Source organism: Nansenia antarctica (assembly GCF_963989245.1).
Source record: "Nansenia antarctica genome assembly, chromosome: 1".
In the NCBI taxonomy this organism is placed as follows: domain Eukaryota; kingdom Metazoa; phylum Chordata; class Actinopteri; order Argentiniformes; family Microstomatidae; genus Nansenia; species Nansenia antarctica.
Genome location: NC_137674.1, coordinates 36217929 through 36240428, shown reverse-complemented (window position 1 = coordinate 36240428; position 22500 = coordinate 36217929). Strand labels below are relative to the sequence as shown.

The following is a 22500-nucleotide window of genomic DNA, read 5'->3' as shown; positions in this document are numbered from 1 at the left end:
TTTCTTCTTCTATCAGGACGACTGCCAATGGCCCCTGGCCTGAGCTAGATTACTCTTCCTGCTACAACTGGTGGATTGATGATTCACTTGCTTAGTCAAATGTATCGATTGTAAGTCGCTTTGGAATAAGGCGTCTACTAAATGCCAAAACTGTAAAACAGCTAAGGGCAGTATAGAGCCTGGACTCTTTTAAGACAGGCCTAAACATCTTTTTATTCAAAAAGGCTTGTTTTTAACTTGTGTTTTCAGGCTTTTTTTTTTTTTCTTTTTTTTTTTTACTCTGTAGCACTCTAAAAGTGCAATACACATAAAATGCATTATTATTATTATTATTATTATTATTATTATTAATTAAACGAGAGACTCACCATGCGCTGGCCGCTCATCACCTCCAGCAGGTCCAGCAGCTTCGACCCGTCACGGAAGTCCATGAAGAGGTCCAGAACCATGCAGGGAGGCCTCCTCTGAGGACAGGAGATGTAGAGGTCAACACAACACACACTTCCTGCTCCTCACAACACACACAAAAACACACACTTCCTGGTCATCTGTGGACACGGAGATGTAGAAGTCAACACAACACACACAGATAGGTCAACACAACACACACTTCCTGTTCCTCTGTAGTTGTAGAGGTCAACACAACACACACAGATAGGTGAACACAACACACACTTTCTGCTCCTCTGTGGAAACGTACATGTAGAAGTCAACACAACACACACAGATAGGTCAACACAACACACACTTCCTGCTCCTCTGTAGTTGTAGAGGTCAACACAACACACACAGATAGGTGAACACAACACACACTTTCTGCTCCTCTGTGGAAACGTACATGTAGAAGTCAACACAACACACACTTCCTGCTCCTCTGTAGATGTAGAAGTCAACACAACACACACAACAACACCCACTTCCTGGTCCTCTGTGGAAACGGACATGTAGAAGACAACATCTAGTTGCTAGTAGGCTAGCGCTAAAAAGGAACTTCGCCACAAACATCTAACTGAATGTTCAGCACATCACAACACGCTGATAGACATGATAATAATAATAATAATGATCACACAGTCCTTGCTTTTGAACATGTCCTAAAACGTACGTTTGTTTACAAGCCATGTATCACTTACCCAGTAGCCTACGGCAGACGAGACAGTGAATACAATTAACAAATGATAAGTATTTAGTGATCCTAAAACTGTTTGTTATATCAAGTGGGGTCTTGACTCACATATTACTATTGAGGAGATAGTTGACGTTATTAAGCACCTACCTTCAAGTAAAGCGCCAGGTGTAGATGGCTTCACGGCCGAGTTCTACAAGGCCTACTCCAAAGAACTTGCTCCATTACTACTAAACACCTATAATGAAGCCCTGGAAAAGGGAAAACTTCCTCCTACTCTATCGGAGGCCATTATTACCCTTATTTTGAAGGAAGGGAAGGACCCTTTAGATTGTAAGAATTTTAGACCTATCAGTTTAACCTCCTGCGATAGTAAGATATTATCAAAAATTCTGGCTAACCGCCTTGACAAGGTGATAAACTCTCTGATTCACCCCGACCAGGTCGGTTTTATACGCTCCCGTTCCTCTGCAGACAATGTTAGGAGATTTGTTGATATTATGTGGGCCACTCGGGACAATGCCTCTCCCATGGCCGCCATCTCGTTGGACGCTGAGAAGGCGTTCGACAGGGTGGAGTGGCAATACTTGCTCTCCGCCCTGGAATGCTTTGGTTTCAGCAAGAAGTTTATAGAGTGGATTAGTCTTATATATACTAACCCTACGGCATCAGTGCTTACCAATGGCATCATGTCATCTCCCTTTGAGCTGGGTAGGGGTACGAGACAGGGGGACCCCCTCTCCCCCCTGCTCTTCGCTGTTGCTCTCGAACCGTTAGCAATGGCTATCCGGAGAGAACCCACGTTTCCAGGTATTCAAATCGGTGATAGATGTCATAAACTGATGCTATATGCGGATGACATTCTTTTATTTGTCTCAGATCCAGAACGCTCTCTTTCCTCCCTATTTAGAATCATTGACAAGTTTTCATCTATTTCAGGTTATAAAGTGAACTGGACAAAGTCGGAGGCTCTTCCTCTCTCGCCATATTGTCCCAAATCCCTCTTTCAAGCAGGCACCTTTTCTTGGCCTAAGAAAGGCATTAGATATCTTGGCCTAACATTCCCCCCCTTACTGGCTGACTTAGTTAAAATAAACTTTGTTCCCCTATTGGATAAACTGCGGGCAGATGTAGAGCGGTGGTCTCCACTATTTCTCTCCATGTGGGGCAAAGTAAATATAATTAAGATGACCTGTGTTCCTAAATTTAACTACCTGTTACAAGCTCTCCCAGTCCGAATCCCACTACACTATTTTAAACAATTTGATCAAATTTGTAATAAATTCTTATGGAACAACAAACGTCCTAGAATGAGCCTGCGGAAACTGCAGAGGCCTGTAGACCGAGGAGGTCTTGGTGTTCCTAACCTGTTATATTACCATTATGCTTTCACTCTCAGGCACATGGCACACTGGACTCTGCCTCCAGAGAGAGCCCCCCCGTGGTTCCATATTGAAAGTACCATCTGCACCCCTCTGGCACTCAGGTGCTGTATTACGGCCAGACTAGCCCAAGAGAATCGATCGCACCCTATTTTGTCCCATATACAATGGGTTTGGAAGAGAGTCGCTTACATCTTTAAATTTTACCCCTATCTTCACCAGTCTGCTGGGATCTGGCTGAACCCTAAGCTGTGTATAGATAAATCGCCCTTCTTTTGGAAGCCCTGGTTTCAAAAAGGTATCGAAGTTCTAGGAGACCTATATCAGGATGGAACGCTAAAATCTTTTGAGGCTCTTAGAAGGGAATTTGATTTACCATAAAATCAATTTTGGAAGTATCTACAGCTAAGACACTTAATGGTGCAAACATTTGACTCCCCCACAATTGCCCCACCTAGTGGTGATACACTTGAATGGTTTTTGAACATTTTTGGACTAGGTCATGAAGCCTCTGCTTACTACTCGAGGATCCTAGTGGCCTCAGACCCAAACATATGGTCCCTTAAACTAGCATGGGAAACAGATTTAAAGGTATCATTTACAGAGGCAGAATGGGGAAGAATTCTCAAGAATGGGAAAAAATGTCAAGGGAACTCCGAACGAGATTGATCCAATTCAAGATTATTAATAGAATCTACTGGACACCATCCAGGCTACATAGAGTGGGTCTGGTTGACAGCTCGGAGTGCTGGAGGTGTAGTGACAGGAATGGTACTCTAGTGCATATGCTTTGGGGATGTCCAAAAACCCAGGAGTTTTGGCTAGCCATACATGGTTTTCTGGAAAAAATTGTTGGCCTTGACATTCCGTTCACCCCCAGTCTTTTTATTTTGGGTGACCCCAAAGCATTAAGTGAGGTGACTCCACCACTCGCCAATTGGATCCAGACTGCGTTAATGCTAGGACGGAAACTATTGGTTAAAGAGTGGAGGGCCTCATCAGCACCAGCACCGTCTCTGTGGCACATTTCTCTTGGGCAGCTGGCAGCCTTAGAACAATTATCATATAGGCTGCTAGAGAAGGTGGAGGATTACCGCTTGAAATGGGGGCAGTATCACTCATATATTGAGAAATAATGGCAACTCCAGCTCATGTAAATAGCAATATTTTTAAATTGTTTTATTTACTTTCATTTATGTATAAATAGCAATATCCCAAAACGTGAAAGTAAACTGCCATAAGTAGGATTGTTAGACAAAGCTGTAGATTTATATTGCTGTACATCACCTTCATGTTTTGTTGTGTCTATTATTTGTCTTTTTAATTTATTGTCCAACGTCAACTGTTACTTGTGATGTATGTCTGTTCATTGTCTGTTTATTGAAAATAATAAAAACTATAAATCATAAAAAAGTGGGCTCTTCAACACTTCAACTTTCATAATATGCAAAGAAACGGAAAACACATTTCCTCTGGCTCAGTTGGTAGAGCATGGCGCTAATAACGCTTAGGTTGTGGGTTTGATTCCTGCTGGGACCATATATACTGAAATGTATGCACTCACTGCAATGTAAGTCGCTTTGGATGAAAGCATCAGCTAAATGGCAGTTATATGGCTGTGTTCTTAAATTCGCTCGGGAAATCTGATCAGCACTCATGGAATGCCTCTCGTCCAATCAAATTACTTGGTCCCTTTATGAGGTTGAACCCAATGTGAGCTCCAGCACACAGAGCGAATTCACGAACACAGCCTATCCGCTTGTTAAGTCTGACGTCAAAAGTGACGTTTAGCCATTTCCGGGTCCAAACCAGAAATTCCCCGCACCAGAGTACCAGTGAACTACAGCGGTAGAATGACAGTTTAATCGTTTTTTAGACTCGGATCTATTCATACAACAAGGGACACAGCACTTTCCCGTTTTCTCCATATTGTCAGGGTATTTGAGCCTCGGAAAAGCGCTATATAAATATAATTTATTATTATTATTATTTCAGCATTTCGAAGACAGCGCCTCAGCCAACTTTGGACCCGGAAACACGTCACGACTTAACAAGCGATGTTGACGTCACGCAACCCGGAAATCCGAGTACCGGTAATGGTCCTTAACGCCGCCATTTTGGCATGATAGAAACGGGAGTAGAAAGCGGGAGAGCGTCCACTCTTCCATTATTATTAAAGCTAATTTTCGCCGATTTCACTGCATAGTGGACATATTCTGTTGCGGGAGGATCTTTTGCAGTTAAGAGAAAATTAAAAAACAATGCAACAAACTATGCAATCAGGTAATTACCATGACCAAATCTGCTAAGAAAGAATACCTCGATAACAAAATCGAAGAAAACTTAAACAAACCACGTGACCTTTGGAAGCTACTTAATAGCCAACTAGGTTGCAGCCAAAAACTCAAAACCAGGTCTACAAACATCAGCATAAAATCTGGAGATTCTCTCCTTACAGACAAGCTGGATGTGGCTAAGTGCTTAAACACTTTCTTTACAACCATAGCCACTAAATTAGTTAACAACCTACCACCCCACTCAGGGCGTTATGGTGTAGAGCACATCCGTGCGTTCTACAATAAACTGGGTGTACGCAAAGATGATTTTAAACTCTCCATGGTGTCAAACGATGAGGTGTTTAAAAAGCTGGGCGCTCTACACTCAGAAAAGGCCACGGGCCATGACAATATTCCAGCCAGATTTCTAAAAGACTCAGCTGCCTCCATTACCCCAATCATCACCCACATAATAAACCTCTCCATCAAACAGGGACACGTCCCCCTTGACTTTAAAATAGCAAGGGTAACCCCACTGTATAAAAAAGGAAGCAAATTAGACCCAGGCAACTACCGACCTGTTTCTATTCTTAATTCCATCTCGAAACTTATGGAAAAAATAGTTTATGAACAGGTTGATAGGTACCTTACCGAAGGGTTAGGGATGTATGAATTTCAATCAGGATTCAGAACATCCCATTCCACTGACACATGCCTTCTCTATTTGAACGACCACATCAACCATGAGGTGGACTCGGGCAAGTACTGCGGCATGGTCATGCTGGACCTCCAGAAGGCCTTCGACACAGTAGATCACCACATATTGTTAGATAAACTGAAAGCAATTGGGTTCGATAGAACATCGGTGAGCTGGATGCAATCCTACTTAGAGGGGAGGGAACAGGTGGTTAGTGTGAACGGAACACTGTCCCCCCCCCTCCCAGTGACCTGCGGCGTTCCACAAGGAAGCATATTGGGACCCTTACTGTTCCTAATATATGTGAATGACATGTCATCAGCATGTGATTGCAATTTGTTCCTGTTCGCGGATGACTCGGCTCTGCTGGTCTCTGACAGGGACATATTGCAGGTGGAAAAAGCGCTAAGCACTGAACTGAGTAGAATCTGCATCTGGCTAGCTGACAATAAACTATCAATACACCTAGGTAAAACTGAAACCATCCTATACGGATCCCCATCTAAACTCAGAAAGGCTGAACATTTTAAAATAAAAGTGGGTAACATTAATATCACAAGAAAAGAGGATATTACATACCTGGGCTCCATCTTAGAGGCAAATCTTTCCGGAGATAAAATGGCAGCAAAAGTAATCAAAAAAGTGAACCATAGAACTAGATTCTTGTACAGGATATCCTCACTTGTCAGTAAAAACACACTGAGGACCCTATCAGGAGCTCTCATTCAATGTCACTTCGACTATGCCGTAACATCATGGTACTATAGAACCACAAAGGCCCATAAAACAAGACTCCAGACAGCCCAAAATAAACTGGTTAGGCTTCTGCTAGGCCTCAACCCTAGGACACATCTAACCGCTGCTCATTTTTTTAGCCTTGATTGGCTACGAGTAGTTGACAGAGTGCAGCAGCTTGCACTGGGCCTGGTCTTCAAGATACGCTACACCACAAAGACACCCAAGTACCTGTCAACATACTTCCAAAAAGTGAACAACGTCCACACATACAACACCAGAGGAAGCTCCACGAACCACGTTCAACCGCGTTGCACCACAAACAAGGGGTTAAACTCGTTTGCAAACTATGCAGTAAAAATGTGGAACGCCCTTCCTATAATCTTAAAGGAGTGCAGTGTTTCCTCCAGGAATTTTTACCATGGTGGCGGGTAGCGTTGACTGCGCGCGCGCAGCGCGCGGCCGCGATTTTTTTCGCGTGCACGCGCATGAAACGCGCACGCGCGCTCAAAACAACGACGTAATTTCAGTCTGCATGTTTTTCCAGCATGTAATTCCGTTGTCAATAAAAAATTCGTCTCCCCTTCTTTTCATTATCATTATGGAGGCTTTATGGTTGTTGTAACTATTATGGGAAGCGGTTGACACAGTAGCCGCTTTTCGTGTACGCTGCAGTGGATCCCTTCACAACGCAGAAGAAAGAGGAGAGAGAAAACATTGTCAATGTGCAGGGAAGAATCATGTATCAGCAGGGTTCAACAGTAACGCTTGCCTGGGGCAAGTAAAAAAATTCGCCGGGTTTGTTTGCGCGAGCCCGAAGACGCTGCTGGATCCTGGATCTGTTTACCTGTGTGCAGGAAGAAAAACAGACGGAGCAGGCGCCAGACCAGACTAGATGATTGTGGAGTGAAGAGATTATTAAAGCGTACGCGATGCGACGGGTGATCGACAAGCACGTACACTTTCATAATATCTTCACTCCACGATCATCTAGTCTGGTCTGGCGCCTGCTCCGTGTTCTTCCTGCACACCGATGCACAGATCCAGGATCCAGCACCGTCGTCGCGCATATTGTAACATTTGAAGTAGTTTGTAGACTACACGCAGCCTAGATGTATTCGACCAATCACAAAACAGTTTTGCAAGCGCGTCGCTTCCCGCTTGTGGGTGTGTCTAGCGATGTGAAGGTCTGAAAAGCGGCCTAAAATTTTTTTTTTTTTTTTTTTTTGAGAAATCTGAATGGTGGCGGAGGAAATTCCATCGTGGCGGTCCGCCACGATGAAATGCATGTAGAGGAAACACTGGAGTGCAAAACACTGCCCACCTTCAAAACCACTCTCAAAAAACATTTACAGGAGGCTGCAGTCCGTAACTGGACCCTCTAAATCAAAAATCAGATTAAAAGACCCGAACTACCCACTGTACATACTTTGTGTTTTGTCCCCCGCCCCCACCTGTGGTGTATGTCCCCACCTGTCCTACCCGCTGTACATACCTGATGTTTTGTTGTATTGTTCTTCCCATGATGGATGTATTTTTATCTTATAGATAGTAATAGTTATTTGTCTGTATTATCTTGTAGATAGTACTAGTTTGTTTTGTCTGTCTTACATGTAACGATGAATTGAGAATCAAGGACCCCAATTGAAATAAGCCAGTGGCTTTCTTGGGTTTTTATCCTGTTAGTTGACCATGTATGTAATATGTACTTTCATGTACCTACTTCTGCAAATCTTCTAATAAAGTTTTCAATCAATCAATCAATCAAGTAGCCCGGTTTGGTCTCAGATACGTTTGCAGAAGGCCGGCAAATAGTGTTAAGGCCGGTTTAGGCTTCTGCGTAAAGTCGACGCCGTAGGCTACGCGTAAGCTTACGTAGTCCCGCGTGGACGTGCGTAGCCTGGACGTGCTCCTCTCAAAAAATCTATCCACGCGTCAGAGCGCACGTAACCGTAAGCTCTGTGATTGGTCCGCTTGGTAGCACATGATTCAGACAAGATTCCGACTCTCTCGTCGCCCAAAATGCGGAAGTCATGACAGAAATGTCATTCACCTTTTCTGTAATTACTTATTAATAAAGATTTGAAAAATTATGATAACCATCGTATTATCTTAGTTTAATGTCATTTCAATGCATCATAGAACTTTTATTTACAACAACATAACAACAAAAAGATCGCTATTATGCCGCTTAGAGCTTTGAGCTCCGTTGAGTTCCTAACCGGAAGAGGCACAGCACAGGGGCTGAAAACACACTGCCACCTAGCGATGTGACGGTGTAATTGCAGCGCGGCCTACGCAGAAGTGTAAATTGCGAGACCTACGTAAGAATTTACGTAAGCTCGACGTAAATTCGACGCAGAAGCCTAAACCGGCCTTTAGTATTAGCTAACGTCAGTCTTAGAAGCTAATGCTATCCGGTCTGTATACAGCAGCCTATGCTGTGCTCTTACAAATCCTTGTGAGTCTGTTGTACCCTTCCAGTGAACACCTAAACTGTCCCAACAGGTGTGACATGCTACTGACGATGTTCAAAAGTGAAATAAAGATGATGCTTGTGACATATTCCATGTTTTTTGCGGTCCCGTGATTCCATGTTTTTGTAGGACACAAGTATGCCATGCTCTGAATGCAGACAGCCTAATACTGTGTAGGGTGACAACTGTTAAAGCACTGTTAATGTAAGACAAACTAGAAAGACATGTTATAAGTTTCACAATGTTGATTTATTCAACTATAGACAATGGGGATTGATGGGTGAACTGATACCTGTGAGAGGACAGGGGGAGTAGACAGAAGGCTACACATTTCTGCTGCTTGATCATAATAAATATGTAGGTGATGGGCATACTGTTTGCTTTACTTACTTACTTATACTGTTTGCTATGTGAAGCGATTAGAAGTACTACTAACTCTGGGTGAGATTAGGCCACATGTAACGGGACATAACATTACCTAACGTTAACTTAGCCTAGCAGGCAACTAGCTTGCGTTTTCGTTTTCTAATGGCTTGAATAGTACGCAGGGGGCGTTATAAGGGTCGGTGATGTTCAATCTATTTAGTTTAGCGATGTAGCGTTCTTTATCTTGGTCAGTGAAGTGGGACGTAAACTCAGATGGTCTGAAGTTGCCACTGGCACTGGTGCTGCATCCATTGTTTTCTATTCTGCCAATATGGCGCCGTAAACAAAGTTTTGTGACTCGAGTCACATGACGTCCGGAGCTCTATTTATACAGATGCCTTAGTCTCCTTCACCAGACACAGTTAGGCACAGTCGCCACTATACACAACGCATCACTTATCGACAGAGCTTTTACAGTACGTTCACAAGAGCATAGCGTATACTGTAGTACGTGATGTTATTCTGCAGACAGAAGACATCGAGGTTCATTAAGTGGTGAATCTCATAATTTTGCATAATATACAATACTGCATAATTACAAACTGAAAACTTGAAAACAAAACTGCCACAAGGGGAAATGAGCAATTAGCTCAACCAAGCTGGTGGTATTGGCTTGTGTCTCGTGGGTGTCTGTACAATCCTGACACTCTGCCCACTGCTGCTGGCTAGCCTCCATGTTGGTGGGGGGAGGTGGGTGGGGGTGGACGTCTGTCGCTGTCTGTCTGAGGGCTGTGAACTCTGCTCCAAGTAGCTATATTTACATGGTTCCCCAGCGCCCCTCGCCCTCCCTCCCCCTCCCTCCCTCGTCACATGCACAGCTGACCTCTACCACAGGCAGAAGAGGAACTCTTCCCTCTCTCTCCCCTGGTGGGTGTGTGAGTCCCCCCAAGGTGGGTGTGTGTGTCTCCCCAGGTGGGTGTGTGGGTCCCTCCCATCAAAACATTGCTGTGTCAGTGACGTCCTTCTTACCTTGGACAGTTGAGCATTGATCCAGTTGGTGAAGGTCCTCTTCTGAATTTGTTCTTGCTCCACTGTGAAAGTAAGAGGATCAAAAATAAACAAGGAGACTTAAATCACATCGTACATAAAACACTGATGGATACACAGACAGATAGCACAGAATACCGTATATTGCTTCTACAAGGCCTTAAAGGAAATATAAATAAACTGAAACTCATTTGTTTGTGGCAGATCCGTAGCAGTAAAAAACCAACAAAACATTTCCCTCAAACATAAAAGTATAACATTGACAACCAGGGCTACCAGCTTCACCAACAGAAACCCGCTCACTCACCAGTGTAAATCTCTACAAAGTCGACCAGCTCTGCGACAGCGTGAAACGCCTCAGATAAAATCCCCTCCTCAATCTCCATCGCCCCTTAGCAGACTTCTGAAACACCTTCCTGTCTTCGATAAGCACCTCAAACCCCTCCTGTCTTCTATAAGCACCTCGAACCCCCTCCAGAATACAGATCTCTTACTTTGGATCTCCTAGTCCCCCCAACCTCCCTTAACAGTACACCAGGTTGTTGGGGTGGAACGCTTGATCCAACACCTCCTCTTCCACAACCCCTAAACCCCTGACAAAACAAACCTGATCCACTACTCCGTGGTCGAGCCCCCGGGTCCTGCTCTACTGAGCTGTGTGATACACGGGCAGACTGACTGAGGAGTCTCCTCATTAAGCTGTTCTACAGCAGGCCCGTCTTGGCTTGTGTCGGTGTCTAATGTTAAATCATGCAGGACCGGTTCCAAGCGTGTGACCAGACTGACTAATAAGGTAACAAACTTCCCAAAAATAGACGTAGATCGTCCGATCGTTCGCTGACAAAGTTAGATTGGGTATGTAATGCTCTCATAGGTAAATGGTAAATGGACTGACTTATATAGCTCCTTACTCCAAAGCTCTTTACAACGGCCTCTCATTCACCCATTCACACACCAATGGCGGCAAGCTACTATGCAAGGCGCCGGCCCGCTCATTGGGAGCAATTTGGGGTTCAGTGTCTTGCCCAAGGACACCTGGACATGTGGCCAGCCGGGATTCAAACCACAGATTTGCTGACCTTGCGATCATTAGACGCCGGCTCTACCTCCTGAACCACAGCCTCTACCTCCTGAACCACAGCCTCTACCTCCACCAGCCTCTACCTCCTAAACCACAGCCTCTACCTCCACCAGCCTCTACCTCCTGAACCACAGCCTCTACCTCCTGAACCACAGCCGCCCCGTAGTTCAACTTTCCTGTGTCAAGAAGGAGAAAGCTGAGAGTTGTGACACTTATTTAAAAGGAAACTTTCCAGTGTTCCACCTCTTGCCCTTCAGAGAAATGCAGCTTCAACCTGTTCTTTCTATAAACACAAAAGCATCATGACAGCCACATCACACTAATCCAAGGGCTGTGCTTCAGTTAGCAGGGAATGTGGTTTATAGTTCACCATCTCAGTATCATGTTGTTATACAGTAATAACTCTTATAATCATATTTGTTGTGGTCCAGTTGCAGTGGTACCAGGATTAGCAGTGGTAGCAATGGCAGTTCTGGTAATAGTGCTAATAATTACCTGCTGTCGGCCAGAATAAAGTATGTAATACCTTATGTAATACAGTATGTAAATGAAATCTGCTTTGTACTACATGGAGGCAGACAAATGCTATTTCAAACTGCTATTGGGTTCCCATTGGTTGGCACATACTCACTATGTGAGTACTCAGAGAGAGAGAGAGAGAGAGAGAGAGAGAGAGAGGGAGAGAGAGAGAGAGGGGGATTGCCGTTCCAGTTCTTGTCTAGAACCTGTTTCTTCTGAGTTAACCAAATTATTTGTCGTTCGATAAACAGCTGACGAAGCAAGACGCTGTAATTAACATTTTCAAACAACACTTTATCAAAGCACTCATTTGATTTTGCTTATTAAAACTAGCTAGACACTAAATCAACACATTTGCAAAAGTGTGAGACACAAAAACATCAACGTACACTCACCCATGATGTGAACATCAGTGCCGCATTAGCTGAGAGAAAAACGTGTCACAGATTTAGATGAAAATCACCTAAACCTCTAATTCCTGAAGACATCCCATCATGCCTTGCTCACACTGCTCAAACAAACTCAAAAAGATAGACGGTAATTCCTCAATAGCAACAGGAGGCTCCTGTATGAGACCCAACAGCTAAATCAATCTACCATTGGGACAGAAAGTTCTTGTCAAACCAGGAGTCTGCAGCTCCTAGGGTGCAGGTGACTGGAGCGTCTCAGCCCCACCCCTCCTGAAGCCTGAGAGTTGGGCCTGCCCCGACAAGACTGGCAGCATCTTAGCCCTGAGGGCGCTACCACGAAACGGGAGAGTTCATTACGCCACGACTAAAGAGGGGTGTGGAATCACAGCACTTTCTCTCATTTAATGATCCCTTCTAGATCCGGATCAGGTGCAACATCCCTAGAGATGGGACAGTCTGTGATGGAAGCCTGCTGCGTCAGTGTCGTATGGGAAAACAGTTAAAACAGGACTGGACAGGCACAGATCGGTTCACACTGGAGGGATGTGGGTGAAAGTAGCTTGGGTGAAAGTGAAATTCCTAGTGTATTATGTTGCTTCAGAAACAGATTAAGATTCAACTTTATTGTTGTTGAACAGAGCTGTTCTAAGTACAGGGTCAGCCATCTTCACAGGGTCAGCCATCTTCAGTTAGGGGTTAAGTGCCTTGGCTCAAGGGCACAACGGCAGTGGTAGGGACTTCAGATAGGATGCCAGCAACCCTCCGGTTCCCAGCTCACCTCCCTTCTGGGGTGGGGGATTGAACCAGCGACCTACCGATTGCTAGCCGGCCTCTCTAACCCCTGGGCTACCTGCCCCCCCCCCCCCCGCCCCCGGGGGTCCCTCAGGCCTGTCTACAGAAGACTACTCTGCCTGAACACACACCAGTCTAAAATACATTTACATTTACATGTTTGGCATTTAGCAGATGCCTTATTCCAAAGCGACTTACAATCGATACATTTGACTAAGCAAGTAAATCATCAGTTCACCAGTCGTAGCAGGAAGAGTAATCTAGATCAGGCCAGGGGCCATTGGAAGTCATCGAGATAGAGAAACTTTTTTTTTTTTAGACACTGGAGAAACAGTACAAGGGGGGAAGTAGAAATGTAGGAATCTTAGGAGACACAGTATAGGGGGAAGCAGGTGTCTCATGAGACACAGTGCTGGGGATGAAAGACACAGAGATACAAAGTTTCAAGTTTCCAAGTCTTATTGTTACGTCACATTACACAAGTGTAAGAGTAACATTCTTAGGCTTGGGTTAATCTGAGGTAAACGAGACAGTGTGAGAGACACTGACCTCTGACCCTACAGAGGCTCATGTTCAAAGGACAGGAAGTGTGTTTCACGGTCTACTACTACTGTACACACGTGTGTGTGTGTGTGTGTGTGTGCGTGTGTGTGTGTGTGTGTGTGTGTGTGTGTGTGAGAGAGAGTAACTGTGTGTGTGTGTGTGTGTGTGTATGTAAATGTGTGAGTGAGTGTGAGTGTCTGTGTGGGTGTGTAACATGTATTGATTTAACACTGAAATCACACCACCAGTGACAGCGGTATGTATACAGTGTTACACCACCAGGAGCACGTGCCTCAAGGTGCCACTGGGTGGAAACACACACACACACACACACACACAGCCACACACACAGCCACACAGCCTAGATATATTTACCCAGCTTGGGTTTGTATTAGACCTTCTTTCTTGTGTAGTCCTGTCCCTTTGTAGTAGAAGTCAGAGTCACTCCCAGTCTTCTGTCGGAGACTGAAGACCCATCTTTTCAGGTTACACCTCAACTGCTCCTCCTGAGACATCTACTACCCCCCCTGTACTGTCCCTCCTGAGACATCTACTACCCCCCTGTACTGTCCCTCCTGAGACATCTACTACCCCCCTGTACTGTCACTCCTGAGACATCTACTACCCCCCTGTACTGTCCCTCCTGAGACATCTACTACCCCCCTGTACTGTCACTCCTGAGACATCTACTACCCCCCTGTACTGTCCCTCCTGAGACATCTACTACCCCCCTGTACTGTCCCTCCTGAGACATCTACTACCCCCCTGTACTGTCCCTCCTGAGACATCTACTACCCCCCTATACTGTCCCTCCTGAGACATCTACTACCCCCGAGCACTGTTTCTCCTGAGACACCTACTACCCCCCTATACTGTCCTTCCTGAGACATCTACTACCCCGAGCACTGTGTCTCCTGAGACACCTGCTTCCCCCTATACTGTGTCTCCTAAAACTTCTACTTCCCCCCTTGTACTGTTTCTCCAGTGTCAAATTTGTTTTTAATATATATCTATATATATTTCTTTCTTTCTTCTTCCACCACGACGACTGCCAATGGCCCCCGGCCTGAGCTAGATTATTCTTCCTGCTACGACTGGTGGATTGATGACTCACTAGCATAGTCAAATGCATCGATTGTTGTCCCTTTGGAATAAGGCGTCTGCAAAATGCCAAAATTGTAAATGTAAAATAGTAGAAGTACTATTCTAGAAGAAACGGACCTAATGAGAACTGGGTGAGAACATCAGCAGGTTCCCATGTGAACTATATTTAGCAACATTCTTCGATCCTTACGACTCCAAACACGCAAAAGAAAAACAGACTTTCAGGCCATTATTTTATAAGCCGTCTTGTCAGTTGGGGGCATTCTGCAAGCATCACCTCACAGCAACATCATACGGTCTGGTAATTGCATAGCTGAGGAGGAAAATTACAAGTCTTTGAATAAATAGATCCAGAAAACATTGTTCCTAAATAATGTCAGCACTATATATAACACAATAATGACCAGCGCTCAGTCATAAACCTAGAATAGCATCGGAAGACAGACCTCTCAATAATGGCCCTTAAGATAGACAACATAAAGAGAGAGAGAGAAGGAGGGAGAAGGAGAGAAGGAGAGAGAGGGGAGAGGGAGAGAGAGAAGAAGAGAGAGAGAGAGACAGAGAGAGAGAAAGAGAAAGAGAGAGACACACACACAGAGAGAGAGACAGAGAGAGAGAAGGAGAGAGAGAGACAGAGAGAGAGAGGGAGAGAGACAGTGTGAGAGAGACAGAGAGTGTGAGAGAGATAGAGAGAGAGACACACACAGTGCAGTGAGAGAGAGAGAGAGAGAGAGAGCGAGAGAGAAGGAGAGGGAAGGGGAAAGGGGGCTTAAAGAGCAGAGAGCCAAGCCAAACTGGACAGATAAACAGACCGTTAAGTCAGATTTATTCGCTGAAAGGCAAGCGTAAGAACGTCCCCAAGATGATGACTTCATAAAGCATGACAGATTACACATTGCCTATTAGGACTCGATATTTAAAAAGCCTCCCAGTCTCGTCCCCTTTGGACGACTGCTTGACATATGAGTCATATCTCGTGGGTTTACGTTTCAACATACACAACAAAACACCACGCTGAGACTGAGTCAGAACAGGACCGGGCAGGCTCACACCAGTCCAGACTGCAGGGGTATACGCTACTGTACGTGTGGACGTGCCAACGTTCCCCTTGGGTGAGAGAAAATGGGTGAAGAAAGCAGAGCTGCCGTTCTCAGGATTTTGAAACATCGAGGGGGCGTAGCCCAGCCCACGTTTTGTCGACAGGGGGGGGGTGTGTGTGTGTGTGTGGGGGGGGGGGGTGTAGCTGAGGGGGGGGGGGGGGGGGGGTGTAGCTGAGTTTTAGATTGACAGGAGGAGGTAGCTTGTGCTAAATCGACAGCGATGCACCAAATCGATGATAATGCCTGGAAGAAAGTCTATAATGCTGCATTAGAAACAGGCTGAAACATTAAACTATCAAGACATAAACTGTTGCTTTCATGTCCCTCTTGCATGTCGACAGAAAACTCTCTCTGGCTCTGTAAGTGAGACTGGGGGGGGGGGGGGGACACTGACCCTGCAGAAGCATGTGGACGTTGTCGATGTCCAGAGGGATGGCCCCCCTCTCCACCGCGGCATCCCTTTGTGCGTTCCCTGATGACTCCATGCTTCCAGAAGGATACGCTCATCCACGTACCTCCAACAGCATGGCCGCCCTCTGTTGGCATAAACATCAGATATTATGTTCATGTACTACCTCAGGTTTAAACATCACACAGATATTATGTTCATATACTATCTCAGGTTTAAACATCAGGAATATTGATATACAGACACACACACACACACACACACGCACGCACAAACACACACTCCTCTCCACACACGCACAAACACACACTCCTCGCCACACACACACAAACACTCCCACACACACCAAAATGACAATAACAAAGTTGCAATGGTGTGCGCTGTGCAGCTAATGATTATTGCTTCTGTATACGAGCAACATCTTGCAAAAGTATGCACTACTTTTTTGTAAAACCATCGATCACTGAACTCCATACAACAAAGGACTCCATGTGTGTTCACTCCGCACACATAAACACAATCAGTCAAACCCCAGGTCATGACTCGTTAACCCCAGGTCATGACTCATTATCCCTTTAGAACAACAGTGAGTGTTAACGATGTTACAACGTTAACTATGAAGATGAGCACAAGGGCGACAATTACAATTACGAACAATTGTTTGTACTCCAGTTGGCTGAGGGGAGCTCTGTTTTGTCTTGTTTCATCGAGCCTCAGGGAGCATATAAACCTGAACAAGCAAACTGTTAAACATTACTTGACATTTGACATTTGAAACATGTCTACCCAGGCAACTCTCTTACAGAGCAGAGTAGAACTATTGACTGACTATAAGCCCCATGCAGTGTCTCTCCCTCTCTCTGATAAAAGAAAGTAGTCAAACACGCCTGACAGCTACTGAATGTACAACTGACAGGTGGTGGCTGTGGCTAAAAGGGCAACCGGGTAAAATAGAACTAGAAGTTTTAGCCTAAAGATATTCAACCTAAATATATAACCTTATACAGCGCAACCGCAATAACACCACAAGAAATATATGTTTAGATGCCTCAGCCCCCCTCAGTAGCGTACGGACATACACAAACTAGAGGTGGCTATGGCTCAGGAGGTATAGCCGGTGTCTAATGATCACAACGTCGGCAGATCGGTGGTTCGAACCCCGGCTGGCCACATGTCGAAGTGTCTGAACCCCAAATTGCTCCCAATGAGCGGGCCGGCGTCTTGCATGGTAGCTTGCCGCCATTGGTGTGTGAATGTGTGTGAATGGGTGAATGAGAGGCCGTTGTAAAGCGCTTTGAAATAAGGCGCTATATAAGTCAGTGTATATAAGTCAGTCCATTTAAACTGAGAGCCACTGGATCACAGTGATAATAAAGCCACTCTGTGAAACATGTGCCCATGGGATATGTGCTGTGTCGCCATGACTCTCATCTGAGTGTGGCATCTGTGGTATCTGTCAGCTAAAGAGAGGAAGGGACAGAGAGAGAGAGAGAGAACAAGAGAGAGAGGGAGAGAGAAAGAGAGGAAGGGAGAGAGAGAGAAAGAGAGAGCAAGAGAAATAGAGAGCGAAAGAGAACAATAGAGAGAGAGAGAGAGAGAGAGAGAATGAGAACAAGAGAGAGAGAGAGAGAGAGAGAGAGAGAGAGAATGAGAACAAGAGAGAGAGAGAGAGAGAGAGAGAGAGAGAGAGAGAGAGAGAATGAGAGTGAGAGAGAGTGAAAGAGAGTGACAGAGAGGGCGAGAGAGAGAAGCCAGTGCCTGTGTGTCCCTGAGTCAAAGTCACCCACGGCCACTCTAATTGTGAACACCCAATGAAGGGAGGGCCTATAGCTAGGGGACACATAGCAGAGAACACATAGCAGCGAACAAATAGCAGCGCAACGGAAAAAGCGCGGGGGGTGGAGGGGGGGGGGCATCACACCAGCTTCCCAGTTATGTCTGATGAGCCGGTCAGATACCTCAGTGTTTACCACAGGCAGCACGCCCCTAATACATCACATCCACAGCAGACGACTCTGTGAACTCCCGATCAGCAGCAGCAAAGATCAACCATGCATTCAGAAGCGGTTGGGTTTCCCCACTCAACAGTCTGAACACTGTTTCACTTCACTGCACTTCTGATAAGTGTCGTTGTTTAAAAGCTACAGGGTAAGGCACTTGGTTGCATTTAAAGAGAGGTCATAAATCAGTAGTGTTGGGCAGGTTAGGTGTTAGATGGGCCCGCCCAGGTAAGGCAGGTAGCCTATCCTGACACGTGTATGTGTGTGTGTGTGTGGGGGGGGGGGGTTAGGGTGTGTGGTGTGTGGGGGGGTAGTGGTGGCCTAGGGGAGTGAGAGTTGTGGATGTGGTTGTGGATAGTGTGGGGAGGTACGTGTGGGGGGGTTGGGGTGGCCTAGGGGATAGTGGGTTGTGGATAGTGTGTGTGTGTGTGTGGGGGGGGGGGGGGGGGGGGGGGCTGGTGATCAGGACCACCACTAGTGTGCCCTTCTTGAGCAAGGCACTCAGCCCTACGTTACTCCAGGTAGACTGTCCCAATCATCTCTAAGTCACTTTGGATGGTTACAATGTAAATGACACGTAACTGTGCCGTATAAACATGGGGGTGGTTAGGGGGAGGGGGGGCAGTAGTCTCTGGTGTCAGTTGGCTGTGTGGAGCTGGAGAGAGAGACAGGGGAGTCCAGCGCAGAGGCCATGACACCCCTCCATTGTTCAGTGTTATCTCTGAGCTTACAGAAGACTGCCCATCCCACAACCCCCCAGCCAGGTGTCACCGGTGTCAGCGGCCAATGGGGTCAAGGACACAACTTCCACCCCCCCCTCTCTCTCTCTCTCTCTCTCTCTCTCTCTCTCTCTCTCAAAGTGACCAGGCCATGTGTCTCTGTATGCGGTATATTCCACTGTACTGTGTGTATTTTCTAATCAAATACTTTTTGGCAGAATGATTTGGCAAATGGTCCCAAGGTACTTGAAGGAGCTTGAATGTAGCATTTCATAATGATCGCTCCATGCATCTTTTTCACAAGCCTGGAAGCGCGATTAACATGTCAGATGATCGTGTAAATGAGCTGTGTGGCCCAAGCGGAGGCTATAGGATAAACAGTGCGGTTGGTTTACATGATGGAGAAGAGGCTTTCCATATAGTACATCAGCTCCCACCTCATGAACACTAAATAGAGGCAGGTTTGCAGATGGTAAAAATTGTAAATGGACTGACTTATATAGCTCCTTATTCCAAAGCACTTTACAACGGCCTCTCATTCACCCATTCACATACCAATGGCGGCAAGCTACCATGCAAGGCGCCTGCCCACTCATTGGGAGCAATTTGGGGTTCAGTGTCTTGCCCAAGGACACTTCGACAAGTGGCCAGCCGGGGCTCGAACCGCCAATCTGCCAACCTTGCGATCATTAGACGCCAGCTCTACCTCCTCTGCAGATCAGTTGCAACGCAAAGACAAATCAAAATTAGTTCATACGCTTCAGTTCTGGCTGACACAAAGCCTTTATCATCATCTCCCTATGTTTCATTCCAAAGTCAGGACTGACAAATTACTCTACTTGCAAAGATCATGACACGGAACACTTCATAACACGAGCTGTAATAATGACTGCATTGTTGCATAGACCTTGGTTTTACGACTTGAAATAATGTTCTCTGACAGTAAAATTGTAGTGCAGCATAAAGACACAATTCACTCGCACAATAAATGAGTCAATGCCATTGTGAGTACTAGCGGAGTGCGATTGAGCTGAAGTAATATGCCCCTTCATTCCATTCATAATGAAACCAGTCCACCATATCTCTTACAACTTGGCTGCGAGGCCGGGTCCAATAGAAATACCACTCCCAATGGCTGGAGAAAACTAACAGATAAAGACATTAAAGCCTATTATTCTCATCAGACATTAATACAGTCAACTTGTTAGTCGTTTTTTGGTCATTCATCTTAAATATTCGTGCACACGGGTCGAGTTCAGAATAAACCCTCCGCGTGCACTTTGACTCCTGCAGCGCTCGGTAGCGCGAGAGACCCTGTCAGAGAGACCCTGTCCGCTGTCCGCTGCCCGAAATAGCGCTCCGATGAGCACGTGCTTACGACCGCCGCCGTAGTGCGCCTCGAGCCTCAGATCTACATTGGTTAAGTTCGTAAAATCGCTCTGAGAGCGCCGGAGCGCACACTGGGTTCGTCGTCATAAAGGGACCAAGTAATTTGATTGGACAAGAGACATTCCACGAGTGCTGATCAGATTTCCAGAGCGTATTTACGAACGCAGCCTGAGTTCTATACTGTCACTATTAGTCCTTGAACGGACCAGAGGACTTCTCCATATTAAGTAGCCTAAACATGCCAGATCGACCTACGGGTTTGCCAGAAACAAAAACAATACAGTAAAGTTGCCAACTGATAAACGTATCATACAGTTTGCAGGCCAACCCAATTAACAAACGTTAGAAGAGTGGGAACTCTGACTCAAAATATAATAATTGGTCAGCAAACCATGTCATTATTGGCAAACCCGAGTGCACAAGTGTGAAATTAATTGATTAACTCAAATGACGGCAGTCGTTAAAACAAAGCAATGCAATTCAACACCTGAAGTTTAAAGTTATACTTATTCAGCTTTTCCCAAACTCATGAGCCACTAACTATCTTTCCAGAAGTTGTCTACTTACGTCCAACAGTGATGAAAACGGGTCAGTTGTCCAGTTATCAGATTAAGCTGCAGGTCCGACAATAATAGTAAACATTGGTTGGCATAAAGTGGGCAACACAGAATGCAATCTCCAGTCAGCCTAGTTGGCCGAGAGGCAGCAGATACACCCCTCCCACGGCGCGCACATTTGGAGATGTCCACACCTTCTCCTCCGACGAGTGAGCCCCCCTGACCGACCGGCTAAATATATCAACCAGTCAGGGTCGGACATACTCCCCATTCTGGCACCTTACCTGTAGGGAAGAGGGTCCACACGTCTCTCCACTCTTCGATACGTTTTTGCACCGTTTATTAATCTTAAACCAAATCATCATTATCATCACCATCATCAATATCATCATTATCATCATCAAAACCAATAACAACATATATCATATCTCATCAGAGGGGCTAGTCCTAGTTTGAGTAGGTGTTTGTTTGCCATGTGTCACCAAAACCATTGCCAGATTGATGGCGTAACTGCAATCAAGTCAATGTCACACTTGTAAATAAACCCACCACCCTCCGCCCCCGACCCGTAGGCCTCGACAGCTGGAGCCTCAGTGTCACGTGTCCAGTGCTGTATGCATGGTGCAGAGGTCAGGGTTCATAAGGCCTGCTCTCTCCTGGGCCATGCAATATTAAACATGGCATTATGACATTACCTGGTAAAGACATGTTGACGTAGACATTCAAACACTATCATCCCCTTCCCAAATGATTACAAAGACTAAGAAAGATACAGATGTCCTTTGCAAATCGGAAAAAAATGAAATACTCCAAGCAGACACACGAGGTCACTGTAACCTCATGCTAATCAGGCCTAATAGATAGACTTTATTTGTCATTGTTACTGTCATTGTGATTGCTAATCACAGATTGTAGACCGACAGTGATTCACTTGAGCTTTAGACCTTTTCAGAATCAGAATCAGAATTGTATTAGAAAGTACACAAGAGTAACATTCTTAGGTTTAGGTTCTTCAACATTGGCATTTCGGCAGGATACGAAATCACAACAATAGAATAAAGTACAATAAGTAAAGTAAGTAATAAAAAAGTGATAAAGTGATGGTAGTTGTACTACAGTGGAATCAATAGTATAAAATGTTGTGCAAAGTACAATCAGATGAAATGCAATGTGATACAGTACAAGTAGTCAAACAGTCAGGTAGTGTTCAAGTAATCAGGTAGTGTGCAAGTAGTCATATCATGTTTATTATTTTTGTAGCGTCAGTGTGGTTGTTTGGGGGGGGACAGTCTTGTTTTCTTCCAGTGCATTTCCCCAGGAGCCTGATTGCTTGAGGGACATATCTGTTTGTCAGCCTCTGGGTTTCAGCCCCGAGGCTACGGTACCGTTTCCCTGACGACAGTAGCTCCAACAGACTCTGATTGGGGTGGTTGGGGTCCTTTCTGATACACCAGTCACTGTAGTCCTGGATGGAGGGAAGCTCACATCCGCACCTTTTGGTTCCTCCCTTCTTTTCCGAGGTAATGAGTGCTGCTGTCCAAAGGGGGGGGGGGGGGGTTAAGACCAGCGACGTCAGGTTCAAACCTATCCCTGACTCATCCGTCCTGCTGGCCTTATCTTACTTTAATTGCATGGAGATTAATTTCCTAAAACTACTTGAGTAGTTCTGCTTCAGTGCCCCCCCCCACCACCCTGGGGGGGTTGAGAAGATGGTAATTTCATGATGAGGTGCTTACTCACCCAAATAATATCACCCCTCTCTCCCCCACCC

The 22500-nt window shown here is 45.5% G+C and overlaps 1 protein-coding gene across 1 annotated transcript in view; it reads right to left on the bottom strand.

The window, feature by feature from the left end:
* syne2b (spectrin repeat containing, nuclear envelope 2b) overlaps positions 1-16140 on the bottom strand; it is a gene marked incomplete at its 5' end in the record, with an annotated part of 186906 nt that extends 170766 nt beyond the window's left edge. Inside the window, 3 exon segments of the mRNA XM_080522419.1 lie at positions 369-464; positions 10089-10150; positions 16050-16140. Coding sequence (XP_080378545.1) covers positions 369-464; positions 10089-10150; positions 16050-16140 — 249 coding nt within the window.
* Positions 16141-22500: the final 6360 nt, after the last annotated feature.